We start from the raw sequence: 13,454 nt of genomic DNA on the forward strand, positions 1-13,454 counted from the left end.
ATACAAGAAAACCCACTCCTCAATACCAACTTTTTGGCTGTCGGGCTCTGTCTCAATGAGTCGAAACTGCCCATACTTCTTCACCTCCTAATATTATCCAAGCATTAAACACGGTGGATGTCATGCACGAGGCCAACACCGTTTTGCCTATGTTTAGACTTTTTCTTATCCATTTTAGTGTTTTTCCATTTGGAGTAAAAAGCAAAAGTCATCCTTTATAAGGGAAATTGTTCAAATGCTGGTCATATTTAGGTACCAACCAATTGCCACCTCGAGTCGATCGACACTACTCACTTCGATTTAACACCTGCTGGTGGAGTGGAGGGCCATTTCGATCATTTTCCTTGTCGACTAACAACCGAACATGGAGATAATCCTACGGTGCAGGGATAAAATTATCCCAGTAGCATAGACCTTCAAGAGTTATGTAACGGAAGCGAATACAAATATAAATGATTAAATTTATTTTCTCTTATAAGAACAGAAATCATGAGTTTTGAATCTTGACTTTACACATCATTCATTTAATCAAAGGAGCGGTTGGCCGCAGGATTTGGTATATTCACACCTTTTATACCACCCAATCAAGAGACGACACATAAGAGTTTCTCTAAAAGTAAAACAGAACTGGTTCTAATGAATCTATAGGGACTTTTGGTAGGACCTCGAGACCCGATACCTCTCTCTCTCTCTCTCTCCAAATATGTAGCATCTCATAAAATAGACCCCGATTCTTAGCCTCCCCTTCCTCACAATTGCTCTCGCTCTCCTTAGGTCAAAGTGAGGTATTTTGACATCATGTTATTTTTGACATGTTATTTGTGTCTATTTTTTTTTGTTTTTAGGATAGTACCTTAAGTTTATTGATAATTCTCACTTATAACAAAAGAAAACTATAATTATAGACGAACACCTAAGAGTTTCAGATAAATAAAAAACCAAAACTCATGCATAAAAAAGACTTAATATAAAGAAACAAGTCAATGAACATTGCAAGCCTTAAAAAACTAACAAGTCTGACAAATCGTGCAGAAAAAACGTCAGCTCACACTGATAAAAATAATAGCAAAGAAAACAAGTTTGATTAGATATGCTAACAAGTTTTTTTTTTTAAAGCTTCTTCTACTTTGATAAGCACTGCAGAGTAATCTGTTTAGCCATTATCTATAGCATTAACCTGCCCCCATAAAAATATAGCCATTATTTGTCTACTCTGGTACTTGACAAAACAGGTTTCTTTTCTTTTCTTTTATTTTTTTTTTGTTTAATTTATTGAAAATAACTTTTTTGGATTGTTGTTAAAGCCATATCCACTAACAGAGATGTAAATTTAAACTGAGAAACTAGAAAATTGGTCCGAACTAGACTGAACCAGTTGGTCCCGTTTTGAACCGGTCTGGTCCGGGACCAGTTCTTATATTATGAAAATCGGCCAGATTCGATCCGGTTTCGGTTCTGTAGTTTTCGGGACCGGATCGGACCGGTTGGAAAAAGTATATATATAAATTAATTTTATATATTATACAAAATATTTATATATATATAAGTTTTATATATAATATATAATTATATATTAAATTTTTATATATAATATAAAAATTTATATATATATAAATTATATATCATATATGAAATAATTTCATATTATAATTTGTAAAATAAAAGTTTAATCTTAAAGATTAAAATTTAATTGATCATATGCTTTAAACATAATATATATATTAAATTATTACTAACATTTTATCATAAGAAGTAACATTTTAATATATGTTTTTTACATTTTAAAAAAATCGAAAAACCGGACTGGACCGGAAACTGGTAAAACCGGAGGTACCAGTTTAGGTGGGTAACTGGGGCGTAATCGGTTTTAAAAAATATAAAACTGGTACATACTAGTTCGGTCCTAGATTTTGTCCAAAACTAAACCGAACCGGACCGATTACACTCTTATCCACTAACACGAAGAAAAATGAAAACTTTTTTCTTTTTTTTATTACAAATCATTGGTCAATTGAAATTATACAGTCTACCAACAATGCTCACTTGATATAGATATCATTTCTCAAATAGGTTAATAACAATAACTAATAAAAGAAGCAGCCAGGTTTCCGGTTCATTCAAACCCACTCAATAACCAAAAATCTTGAGTTCAAATTCATTCTAAGCCAAATATAAGCCAAACATTAAACGAGTTACATTATCATTGACTTAATAAAATTTCAAACTAACTAATATCACAATAAGTATAATTCAAGACGCAATCAAGACACTTTTGTACTTCATCTTCATTGATTGGAACTTTGCATGTTCAATCATTGCCCGTTTAGAATTTATCATTTTATTTATTCGTTGTGCTAATTCCAATGTTCACTTACAACAATACGGTATTCCATTTCAAGATCCACCCATTCAAAAAATGCACATTGTTTTTTAATCTTATAATATGGACAATTGAAAAACTATCGATCAAAACTTTTTGAGTTGCCAGACGTCCTAAGTTTGGAGAGAATGCCACAATAACATAGCAGTCTTCGTCCCAATATCACTTCATCTTCTACCCGCATACACCGTGAACTAGATATGGTGTCTAGATCACTACTTTCCATATAGATGCAAACAACAAGACATGAACTGAGCAGAATCACAAGTTGGGTGCCAAAGAGTAGAACAAAATTTAGACTTAATCAGTTAATGGTATGCAATTTCCTATTTGATAATTTAGATCAAGTATCTCATATCTATAAGCACGTGGACACAAACTTATCTATAAATTAAATGACACAAACTTGCCCAAACAAGGTTGTCGTAAACACTGATCAAAGGGTTGCAAATAATTTGCAATTATTTTGTGCCAGATTTTAGGTGGTAAAAAATAAAACAAAGCTGAAAGATAACAATAAACGAATAAAATTAAACTACTTATCTTATTCTCCTGAAAGTTCTACTGCTATGGTGAAAATTATTTTGTACCCCTTATTAATGGATGGGTATGAAACTCAACGATTTTTTCTTGAACCTTAAACTACAAACACATCAAACAATATGAAAGATAACAATAAACAAATAAAATTAACATCAACTACAAACACATGATTTTTCTTGAACCTTAAACTACAAACACATCAACAACCATTACTCCTACAAGACCAATTAAAATTAACCAACAAAATCGCAATCTCTGGCTGAAGATAACTGAGTATTAAACCACTTACAGAGATTAATTAGGGAGATGGGTTCCAAATTGAGAAGAGGGAAATCGATGAAATCACAATCTCTGACTGAAGAAGAGGGAAATCAACTTTAGGACTTGTTGAGAAGAAGCTTGAGAATCATCAACCCAAATTTCACGATTTTTATTTCAAATAGTAAACAAGAAACAGAGAAGGTTGAGAATCATCAACCCAAATTTTGGTTGCTACTAGGGGTGTAAATTGGGTCTGGTCCAGTTTGGGGGTAATACCAAAATTTTTGGTCCATCATTTTTCCTGGACCAGACCGATAGCTATTGGTCAGGTCCGATCGGTCCAGTTCAATTATTTTTTATTTTTTTCCTTATGTTTTTTTCAAATAAATTAATTAAAAATATTTAAATTACTAAATTAAAATTAAGTGAACTATTAATGTGTATTATATAACTAACTCAATAAAAAAGATATTTTATGTGGTCAATAATAATAAATTAGATAAAAATTACATCATTAACTTATATAATTATTATATAAAATAACATATTAAATTATTAAAAATATTTTTGAAACATATATAGGAGTTCGGTCCGACCCAAAATATATAAACCTCGAGACTGGATTGAATTTTCTCGATCCATAATTTATGGGACTAAAATCGATTGATCTAGAGATCGGTCTGGTCCAGTCAATTTTTCCGGTCTGGACTGACAGGCTTACAGCCCTAGCTACTGCTTCTGTTGGATAGAGAGAGAGAAAGATTGAAAGGAATGAAGCCTTTAGAATGAGAAAGAAAGAAATCCTCTCAACCGCACCCATGGTTCCTTTAAGCGAGTCTCCTATGTGTCTGTTGTTTATTAACTGGTGTAATTTTAAAGTGCACACCGGTTCCAGCTTGAAACTTTTTTCTTTAGTTAAATATTTCACGCATTGGATTAGAGGATGGTAATTTCACAAGATCACCGTTTGTGCCTTTTATTAAGTAAAAGAAAAAATGGAATTTTTCATAAAAATAGTAACTGAATAATTATTAGCTAAAAATCAATGCATATTTAAAAATTTTGATGATACATCAGACGAAGAATATCATTAATTTTTTAAGAGAAACCTCTTTTTTTACTGTTGGGCTTTGCAACAATACATACTTCAATCATATATGTGCAGGTGTGGATTTGACCCGCAATTCAATATCGTGGAAACTTGAGGCTTGTGTTGTGTAATGTTGTGCAAAACACATACACTAACAATGACAAATAAAGTAAAAACAATCACGATCAAGCACACGACGTACAATATACGTGGTTCGGTAAATTGACTACGTCTATAGAGCTGCAGAAATCTTATTAACCAGAGGAGATTACAATCACTCAATTTCAACTCACACTCTTTAAGATTTTTTGCTCTCTCACATAATATGCACTCACTTGATAATTGTGTTCTATTAAAATATACTGAAAGTCATACAAAACAAGTCAAATATGATATATATATATATATCAAACAACGTTGGAAACCTTAATCTGGCAAAATCTATGTTCTTCGCTCGAGTGGCTTGTCGAGCGTGCATCGAGAGGGGTGTCGAGCGGGGGTCGAGCGAGACATGAACACTAGGGTTTGTGTCTCGCTCGAACTCACTGTCATGTGTGATGCGAGCGAACTCACAAGTTGAGTTTCGCTCAAGTCCACTGTCAAGTGCACGTTGAGCGCACGTTGAGCAAACACTCTGTTTCTCAACTTTCAGCTTCAAAATCTGTCTCCACATACACCCCAATAGTTTGATCGAAAAGTATGACTTTACTTCCTCAGCCTCAGCCTGTTTGTGCTATAACCAAATCTGAACTCGGAATCCTACTAGTACCCAATTTCAGCAGGCTTAAGGCTTGTGGCTCTTTCTAATCATAACAATGATATATAATATAGGACTCACTATTGGTGACCTTTCAGTTTTTGGGTCATTTAACTAATGTCCTGAGCTCCAAGCATTCCCAATTAATGAACCAACAATATACTGATCTTTTTGGCATCCAGCTTTGACTTGGTTGATTTCATATTTGCTCTTGTTTAATCGTTTTGGCACGCTACTATCTATCATACTCCCCAACTTTCCATTTAAGGTGGTTAATATTTTGACGAGAATTTGGTTTACAAGGGACTATTATGGCAGAAAATACAATTGATCATCCTTTTAAACCAGATTTGGCCCACATTTATGGGCGAATGAGCTGGAAAGCCGCTTTCTTAAATAATAGCTGTAGTCGGTTAAGACAGCGACTGTTTGAAAGCAACATTTTTTCATTTCGATTAGATTTTGGGCCTCCGCCTGGCATGACATCCTAGCTCATCCCTCCCACACCATATGCATGCTACGTACGCGCCGATGCATTTGCGTGAAAACCACAACATGAAGCATCAGTCTCATTTTTTATGTGTTTACTTTCTTAATCGAAAATCTGAACGATAAGAAGTAAAACTTCTCCATCGAACACGTCGCGCGCTTCAGTTGATTGAACTTTGCAGTATCTGTCTTACATATATTACCCTTGCTTGCAAGTAATTAAAAGGTTTAATATTCTTCGAAAAAATGGAAAACGACGTGCTTTCAGAAGTTTTTTAATGTGAGAAGGAATTTCACTCAGACGTTCAGCTTTTGATGTTGGGAAGAATGGATTCGTGTCAGAAGTGAAAAAACTTCCGAGTCGTCGTTTTGCAGCCCTGCCTCCGTAAACTCAAACCAAGAAATGGACAAAGACAAACGCGCAGACAAAGAAGCAGCAGAAGAAGAAGAAGAAGAAGAAGAAGAAAAGCATACCCAGTATGTGAAAAAAGCAGAACAAAAACCAGAAGAAGAACAAGAAAAGGACGCCATCTCAGACCCATCACCACCCACCACCCGCTCTCCACCTCCTCAATCCCACCGATACCACAAACCCTCATCGGCACCATTGGATTCGTCTTCACCGTCTTCGCTTTCCTCCGATCATTCCTCCCACAGTCATGAACTCAAACGCTCGACCGCACCCGCCCCGGATACCCCACCGGAAGTCGTGGCGAACCGGTCGCTCTGGACCAACACGGTGGTGCTAGACAAGGTGGACCCAGGAGCCCAAGATGGCTTCAGCAGCGTTAGAGAAGTTGAGGCTGGCAGAAATAGCCGTGGTGTTAGTACTGATGGCGGCGGTGGTAGCCGAAGATTGAGACCAAATCTGTCGATTCTGAGGAGGGCAAGAAGGGACAACATGGTGAAGAAGACGTTGTTGTGGTTAAGGATTTTTGCTTTCGTGTTTTGCTTGATCTCTTTTTCGGTTATGGCGGCTGACAAGAATCAGGGTTGGGCTCTCGATTCCTTCCAACGGTACAAAGAGTTCAGGTAAGTGTGTCTGCTCGTCAGTAATTTTTTATGAGGTTTGTAATTTGAGTCAAATATGTTTTTATTTAAAATGTGATTGCAGGTACTGTATGGCTGTGAATGTGGTAGGATTTGCATATTCAGGGCTGCAAGCATATGATCTGGTCAACTATTTCATCAACGGGAAACACATAGTCTGGCACCATCTCCGGTATTACTTCGATTTCTCTATGGATCAGGCAAGTCTTTGTTTGGACTCCATTATTGTACCTAACCTTTGGCTGATGTTTTTGTGCACATCCTGTTTTGGACAAATTCTCTTTCAAGTTATTGCAAAAATTGAAGGTCGATTGATAGACACATCACACATGAATTGATCTGTATAATATTTCTTACTTATTTAATGCGCAACAGTAAAAATTGTAAGGACTATCATTATCTTGCTCACTTAAAAGACTCCAAAGTCAAATAACAACTGAGAAAATCTTTTTCCTTTATTTTGGGGTTAGTCTTTGGGATAATCTTACTAACTAAAAACTGGGATCAAATGAAAGATAGACACGAGATAGACTTGGGGATAAATATGAATTAATGACAATTAGGCTATTGGGACCCCAGCTTTAAAAAAGCTGGTGCATTTGGGCAATGGAGGATGTGGACTCCTGCTTTTCACATCCCACAACTATCTAGTTTTTAAGCCACTTTATGTTAGGCATATGGTCCCGCGGAGAATTTGCCCAATTCACTCAACTTGGACCCCATTGATTTGACTGTTCTCGTCCATCTTTTGGGCACCTTTTCTCTGCCTTTTACTTTTACCATGGTAATGTTACCTCTACTTTCTCATATTATAGTTTCTCTGTTTTAGAATTCTCTCTTGGAAGGAAGTAACCTCTATCTAAAGAAAAGAAATAGCAGGATTTACACCAAAAACCCAGTATTGCTTTTATATGGAGAAAATTAAGATACCAATCCAATTGTGAATGTGACATAATTGTTGGCTCTCTAGCTTCTAAAACTCATAAAGTCTATGCAGCATGTCATTTTCTAGTTTAACTCATATATGATATATCAAAGGGAGAAAATTAGCAGGCCTCTTTATCCATTGAAGATCTCTATCGTTTTTTTTTTTTTTTTTTTTTTTTTTGTGGGTTGGGGTCTGACTTGAAGATCTGTTATAAGGATTTATACATATATATATATATAGGTGTTATAATAATGTGTGTTCATATGTCTTCATTCCAAGAACACTCTACTGATCTGCATAGCAAAATGCTCGGCTTCTTGTTTGTGATGGCAGGTGTTGACTTACCTTCTGATATCGGCCTCATCATCGGCTGCCACTAGAGTATATGACTGGCAATCCAACTGGGGTAAAGACAAGTTTCCTGAAATGGCAAGTGCATCCGTGGGATTGTCCTTTGTTGCATTTGTGGCCTTTGCCTTAAGCTCTCTCTTTTCTGGTTATACCCTCTTTAAAACCTCTTAGTTAAATTAATACCATTGCCGGCCATAACAAAAGATGATGGGAAAGTCTATTAAGTTTTAGAGAATCTGTCCCCTGCCACAATTTCTAGCAATGATAATGATAAATTGTTGAAAATAGAAATTAATGTGCGAAATGCTCTACAGTTACAGTGTTGTGTGAAAATAGGTTCGTGTGTTTCTCTTGAATCATGGATGAATGATTATCATAGCATTAAATATAAACATATTTCTGCTTGAAAGCTCTGTTTTCTGATCTAATTCTGATTTTGGGTGTAAATCGTGGAATTTGGGAAGTTAGAAGGTTCATTAGAAATCACAGCAAATAAGCTTTACATGGCGGCAAGATTGGAATATAGAACTTAATGAGAGAATAAATTATAACATATGTTTCAAACTTGAGAGCTAAGTGACAACACAATACTGGCAATTTGAAGGGAGTAAAATTTAATTACTCCCAATAATTTAGTGCGACTGCCTGACCACCCTTGTTTGGATGTTGAAACATATGCATGTCTAGACCGAATGAGTTGAAAATTTGTTTTATCCCTTCAATTTTTCTGCAATTAACACATTCGCTAGTTCCAAACTTTAACATGAGAGAATCCACTTTCACCGCAAAAGCATGATCTCGTAAAACTACTAAGATAATAAAGATAGATATGCCATGTTGTATCGATGCTGTTTTTTATGCTTGTAGTCTCCCCTCTAGACTATAGAGTCTAATGTCTTTTTGGAGAATAAGAATAGATGATAAATTTGTGAATAGTAGTAAAATGATTTATGAATAGTTGTGAAATGATTTGAGTTAAGATGTTTTATTGAGTTTTAAAAAATAATAGAAAAAACAAAGTTAAATAAAAATATTATAAAGTTATAATATTGTTAGAATATTCTTTTTTAATATTATTTTTGTTTTAGAATTTAAAAAAGTTGAATTATTTTTTATGTTTTGTTTGGAAGTTTGGCAATATTGTAATGATTAGGTAATGGTTAGATAAAAAAAAAAAATTGAATATTTGAAATTGAAAAATGTTTGTATTTGAGTAATATTTGAGAATGAAATTATAAGATGAGATTGTATGTGTTCCCAAACGTGGCCTTACTGAATATTTAATGATGTCTAAAAAATTTATGAAAAATTCTACTCATTATCTCACACCACACATGATTTTTTTATTTTTTATTTTTTATTTTTTATTTTTTTTCTCTTATCAAATGTGTGGTGTATGAAATATGATTGATGAGTAGAATAATCAATTAGTTTAGTAGGAATAAAATTAAAGAAAAAAAAATATAGTATATAGTATGGATAATCATGAATAGCAAAGCTTAAAATTTATTCAGGCACTTATATGTACAGCACGATAGATTTATGTACGTGTCTCTTCTTTTAAGCCTTGAAATCCGGACAAACCCGAGTGCACTGCATCTCGTCCCACGTTACGGAGAATTGAGCCCGTTGATAGGTTAGTGGGCCCGGCCGACCAAATTAGTGGAAAAGAAGCCGCTAGATGGGTAATTTCAAGGCCCGAACGACAAGAAAAGAAATGTCATTCCCAGAGGATAACGTATTCACCTAAGCCGCATGATGTTATTTGAGAGGGAAAAAATAAAAAAGAAGCCCTCAGCTAGAAAACCACATAGCGAAAATGTGTACGTCATTTATCTAAAGATAACACAAAATATAAACGACCGAAAAAGGATGTCGCAGAGACATGCTCTTGATAATTTCATGGAATTGAAGGCTTGGCACCACACGACAGAAAAGAAAAAGGATTGTTTAATATTTATGTCGTTAATGGATGGAAGAAAACAAGGGCACTTGTAAAATGCACTACTAAACAAATATGCCTGCCTAAAATGTCAAAAGGCTCGGAGCTAGTAATAAAGGATTCATCGATGATTTATTTAAATAAACTGCTGCATGCATGCATACAACATAAATTTATAGTGTACGTGTATATATATATGTATATATATAGTACAAGTAGTATTAATCTCATGACTAGCATATTTTGGAAATACATATATATATATGTATATATTATATATCGATCTTCCCATTTTATTCTTATTTCTAGTAATAATGCATTAAGCAATTATAAGTACTTGGTCATGTGTAAAGGACTTGTGATCCTCTCCATCGATGATCAGTTCTAATTTATTTATAAGGCTGGAGTACTCTGCATGCGTTGATCAATAAGCTGAAGTAGTATCCCGGGAATCCAAGCACCAACAATAGTAATCCGACCTCGAGATTTCCAGCATTTGTTCTGGGGTCATCCTTTCAAGCTCAGTTTGCGTCCACGATGGAAAGGTATTTCGATTTTGTGGGTCAGAAACCAGCGGATACTCTATTTTATGAGCTTGGGATCTCATTCTAGTGTAAAGCCTCATTGTTGCTACACAATCCTCATAAGGATCTTGTATGCCAGTTTGAATGTCATATCTGTAGATGGAAGCAGCCTCATGATCATGATCATCACTATGCTCTTTAAATGCACATGACAATTATAAGTAGTACTGATCAGATAAAAAGAAAAGAGGGAGGATAAGTACTGTACTTACCCAAGATATGCTTGTGTTAAATACTTGAGTGAGTTGCTGAGCTTGCTTGTTTTCATCAAAGGAGGATATTTTGAAGTATCCCTGTATTTATTCGACCATTCATTAATTTTAAATCCAAATGATATTTCTCAACATGATGGGTTGGTGTTATAAGTACTATGGCTTTCTCAAATTAATTACCTGATCATAACTGCTGGATATTCAATCTGCAAACGGTCAAGGTCATGATCCAAACCATGACCCACAAGAATCCTGGCGTTTCCACCTTTGGGTCGAATCTTCCACATTGGTTCCCCATTGCAGAGGAAGTCTTGAATCTTCCTCCGTGCTTGCCTAAGTGGCATTGCATCCCTTAAATATTCTGGTCTGATGCCTGTTGTTTCATACCTATAAGTTCCAAGAAAGTTAATCTGGTGCATTACTAATATATATATCCACCAATATATATATATATATGTATGTATATATATATAAATATCCAACCTCTTCAAGATTCCAGTACTACATAAAAATAGTTAGAAAATCACTGAAAGCTTTATAATCATGTAGAGTACGTATCCTACCTATAGTTTGTGACTGGAATTGGTGGCTTAACATAAGTATGGAAAATTATGTTTTCAGATTCATCAATCAAGCAGACCCTTGCGCACAGATCTAGGGAGCCATCACTGCCACCGCCAACCATTTTACAAGCCAGTGCAACTACTTGTGGCCCAGATCTTGTACCGCCATTATCGATAGTCAAATTGTCACGGATGCCCAAGTTAGCCATGCGTGCGAGTAGCCCCTGGAAAAAGATATGTTCATACGTGATCAAAAAGTTGAAAGAAGAAAAAATGGAGAAAAACTTGATCTATGATTACGGACTATATTAGGAATTGTAAGTTCATTCACATATATATATATATATATATATATATATATATAAAAGAAAAAAAAAACTGAAATTCGAAGCTCTAGTTGAGGATTAATACAGCACTAAGGCTCGAGAATTGGCATCTTTCTTGGTGATTCCATCTAGCATTAGAGCTATCAAGGATAACTAAACAGAATCTGCATCCTCGGATGTTGAAAATGTTTTTACACTCTTGTTTTGGCAATGGCCCTGAAAGAAGCAAATTATGTCTCTCAATTTATCCTTCATGGAAGTAAGCTCCTGGAACTTATGCTAAGCTATATAATTTTGCAGTTTAATTACCTATGAGATGTTCTCTGAGAGATTCAAAGGACCTGCAGTGTTTCTTACAGATTCCACAAATAGGTTCATGAACCGAATGATATGAGATCCTCATGTGCTCCACGAGGTGCGCAATTTTGTTGAATTGTCTGAAGCATGCTGCACACTTGTTCCTGTTTACAATAGTCATCAAATTAATTAGCATAAAATACAATCATGCATTTCAATATTTGATATAAATGAAAGGTTACTTTGTAATCTCTATATATATCTTAGGTCTAATCTAAGTTCAATATAAATAATTGATCAGTGTGCGTGATCAGTGTGTGAAAGATGTGGGTGAGGAAGAACCTGAGAGTTTCTGATGACTCATTTCTGCTGTCCATGATAGAGTTGCAAAAAATTAGTGGTTTCTACTGATCAAGAGAAGATCGAAGAATGTGGGTTTGTGGAAAACACGGTAAGGAAGGGAAGGTATTTATATTACTGGCCTGGGGAAGAAAGTTGCCTCCAAGTTGAGAGTAAGAATCATTCCTTAAGGAAATTAATAAATGTTGCCTGAATTTTGGAGTTTTCTTTCTCTCCAGAAGTTGATGTTTCATCATCCTATTATTGAACACACATTCGTGGTAATCCAGATGCTAGGGGCCCACCATTCAACCAGAATATTTCTCTTGCTACCTGATCATTCTGCTCTCTCTCTCTCTCTCTCTCTGCATGAGCTAAGATGCCTACAACTTTTCATTTTATGGTTTCTACTAAGATTAATTATGGAGTAGTCACACTATACATTCCGGGTGGATCGATCCTCGCGAGTACTATTGGTTTAAGGCGGATCATAACTCATTCGCTTAATTTATTTTTGACTTTGCTAAGTGAACGCTTCCAACCTCTGCACATCATGGAACAAAATTAACGGTGCTGGCCATGTTAAGATATAAAATAATAAAATTTACTTATTTCCATCAGTTTAAGCTTTTAGAATAAGTGGTGATTTCACATGGTATTAGAGCAGAGGTCCGGAGTTCGAATCCTGACTCTACACTCTATCCCATTTAATTAAATATTTCACTTATTGGGTCTACTCATTGAGAGAAAGTCTGGCCCACAAGTGAGGGGAGTGTTAAAATATAAAATAATAAAATCTACCTCTTTCCATCAATTTAAACTTTTAAGACAAATGGTGATTTCACATACCAGTCCTACTGGAGAATGTTTCATTTTATAGATGAATGAAAGGCGCCACAGAGCAATTCAGCTGCATGCGAAAAGTGATCGCTAGTAAGGTTCTTCTCTACTTAACGACAAGAATCTAGTACTTACGATCAAAAGAATTTCGAAGAGAGATCAGTACTCTAATTGAACATTCTGCGTACATTCTATGATACTAATAAAAGAGGAAACCTGCTTAGAAAGGCTGATATATATCCGAATGTTTTTATTGAATATCCTTTCTTGTGTTTAAAGATCATAGGTAATTACTGAATAGTAGTACTAGATCTCGAACGACATGATGCATTAATATCATGTGGATATGTTTCTTGCTTTCCCTTTGCCAGTCCGATCTTTATACGGATTTCTACTCGATCCGACTGTTATGTTTCTTGCTTTCCCTTTGCAGGTATCAGAGATCATATAAGGAAACTCTAAAACTTTAAGCCTTCTTTGGATAAAATTAAAAGTTGCAACA

The 13,454-nt window shown here is 35.1% G+C and overlaps 2 protein-coding genes across 3 annotated transcripts; one reads left to right on the forward strand and one right to left on the reverse strand.

The window, feature by feature from the left end:
- Positions 1–5,511: 5,511 nt before the first annotated feature.
- On the forward strand, positions 5,512–8,255 carry LOC121252737 (CASP-like protein 4A3). 2 transcript variants are annotated; one of them, XM_041152518.1, is made up of 3 exons: positions 5,512–6,552; positions 6,635–6,770; positions 7,832–8,255. In XM_041152518.1, the coding sequence occupies exons 1-3, from the start codon at positions 5,924–5,926 to the stop codon at positions 8,018–8,020; spliced, it is 954 nt and encodes a 317-aa protein (XP_041008452.1). In that variant the 5' UTR covers positions 5,512–5,923; the 3' UTR covers positions 8,021–8,255. The 2 variants fall into 2 exon arrangements, with proteins under 2 accessions (XP_041008452.1, XP_041008453.1); XM_041152519.1 differs by having other exon boundaries at positions 6,635–6,742; positions 7,832–8,008.
- Positions 8,256–9,926: 1,671 nt separating this feature from the next.
- LOC121252738 (RNA exonuclease 4-like) lies at positions 9,927–12,301 on the reverse strand. The gene is made up of 7 exons (XM_041152520.1): positions 12,116–12,301; positions 11,786–11,937; positions 11,562–11,692; positions 11,151–11,374; positions 10,768–10,974; positions 10,588–10,668; positions 9,927–10,468 (listed from the first exon to the last, which is right to left on the reverse strand). Exons 1-7 carry the CDS (start codon positions 12,148–12,150, stop codon positions 10,216–10,218), a joined length of 1,083 nt encoding a protein of 360 aa, XP_041008454.1. The 5' UTR covers positions 12,151–12,301; the 3' UTR covers positions 9,927–10,215.
- Positions 12,302–13,454: the final 1,153 nt, after the last annotated feature.

This window comes from Juglans microcarpa x Juglans regia, chromosome 2S, assembly GCF_004785595.1.
Source record: "Juglans microcarpa x Juglans regia isolate MS1-56 chromosome 2S, Jm3101_v1.0, whole genome shotgun sequence".
Taxonomy (NCBI): Eukaryota; Viridiplantae; Streptophyta; class Magnoliopsida; order Fagales; family Juglandaceae; genus Juglans; species Juglans microcarpa x Juglans regia.

What these genes read in the sequence shown, in the direction of transcription:
- LOC121252738 (XM_041152520.1), bottom strand. Translation starts at nt 12,150, where the DNA reads ATGGACAGCAGAAATGAGTCATCAGAAACTCTCAG. An exon ending in GAGTCATCAGAAACTCTCAG is followed by an intron (nt 11,938 to 12,115) that starts GTTCTTCCTCAC and finishes TATTGTAAACAG; the next exon opens with GAACAAGTGTGCAGCATGCT. An exon ending in TTAACACAAGCATATCTTGG is followed by an intron (nt 10,469 to 10,587) that starts GTAAGTACAGTA and finishes TTCCATCTACAG; the next exon opens with ATATGACATTCAAACTGGCA.
- LOC121252737 (XM_041152518.1), top strand. Translation starts at nt 5,924, where the DNA reads ATGGACAAAGACAAACGCGCAGACAAAGAAGCAGCAGAAGAAGAAGAA. An exon ending in CAACGGTACAAAGAGTTCAG is followed by an intron (nt 6,553 to 6,634) that starts GTAAGTGTGTCT and finishes ATGTGATTGCAG; the next exon opens with GTACTGTATGGCTGTGAATG. An exon ending in TCGATTTCTCTATGGATCAG is followed by an intron (nt 6,771 to 7,831) that starts GCAAGTCTTTGT and finishes TTGTGATGGCAG; the next exon opens with GTGTTGACTTACCTTCTGAT.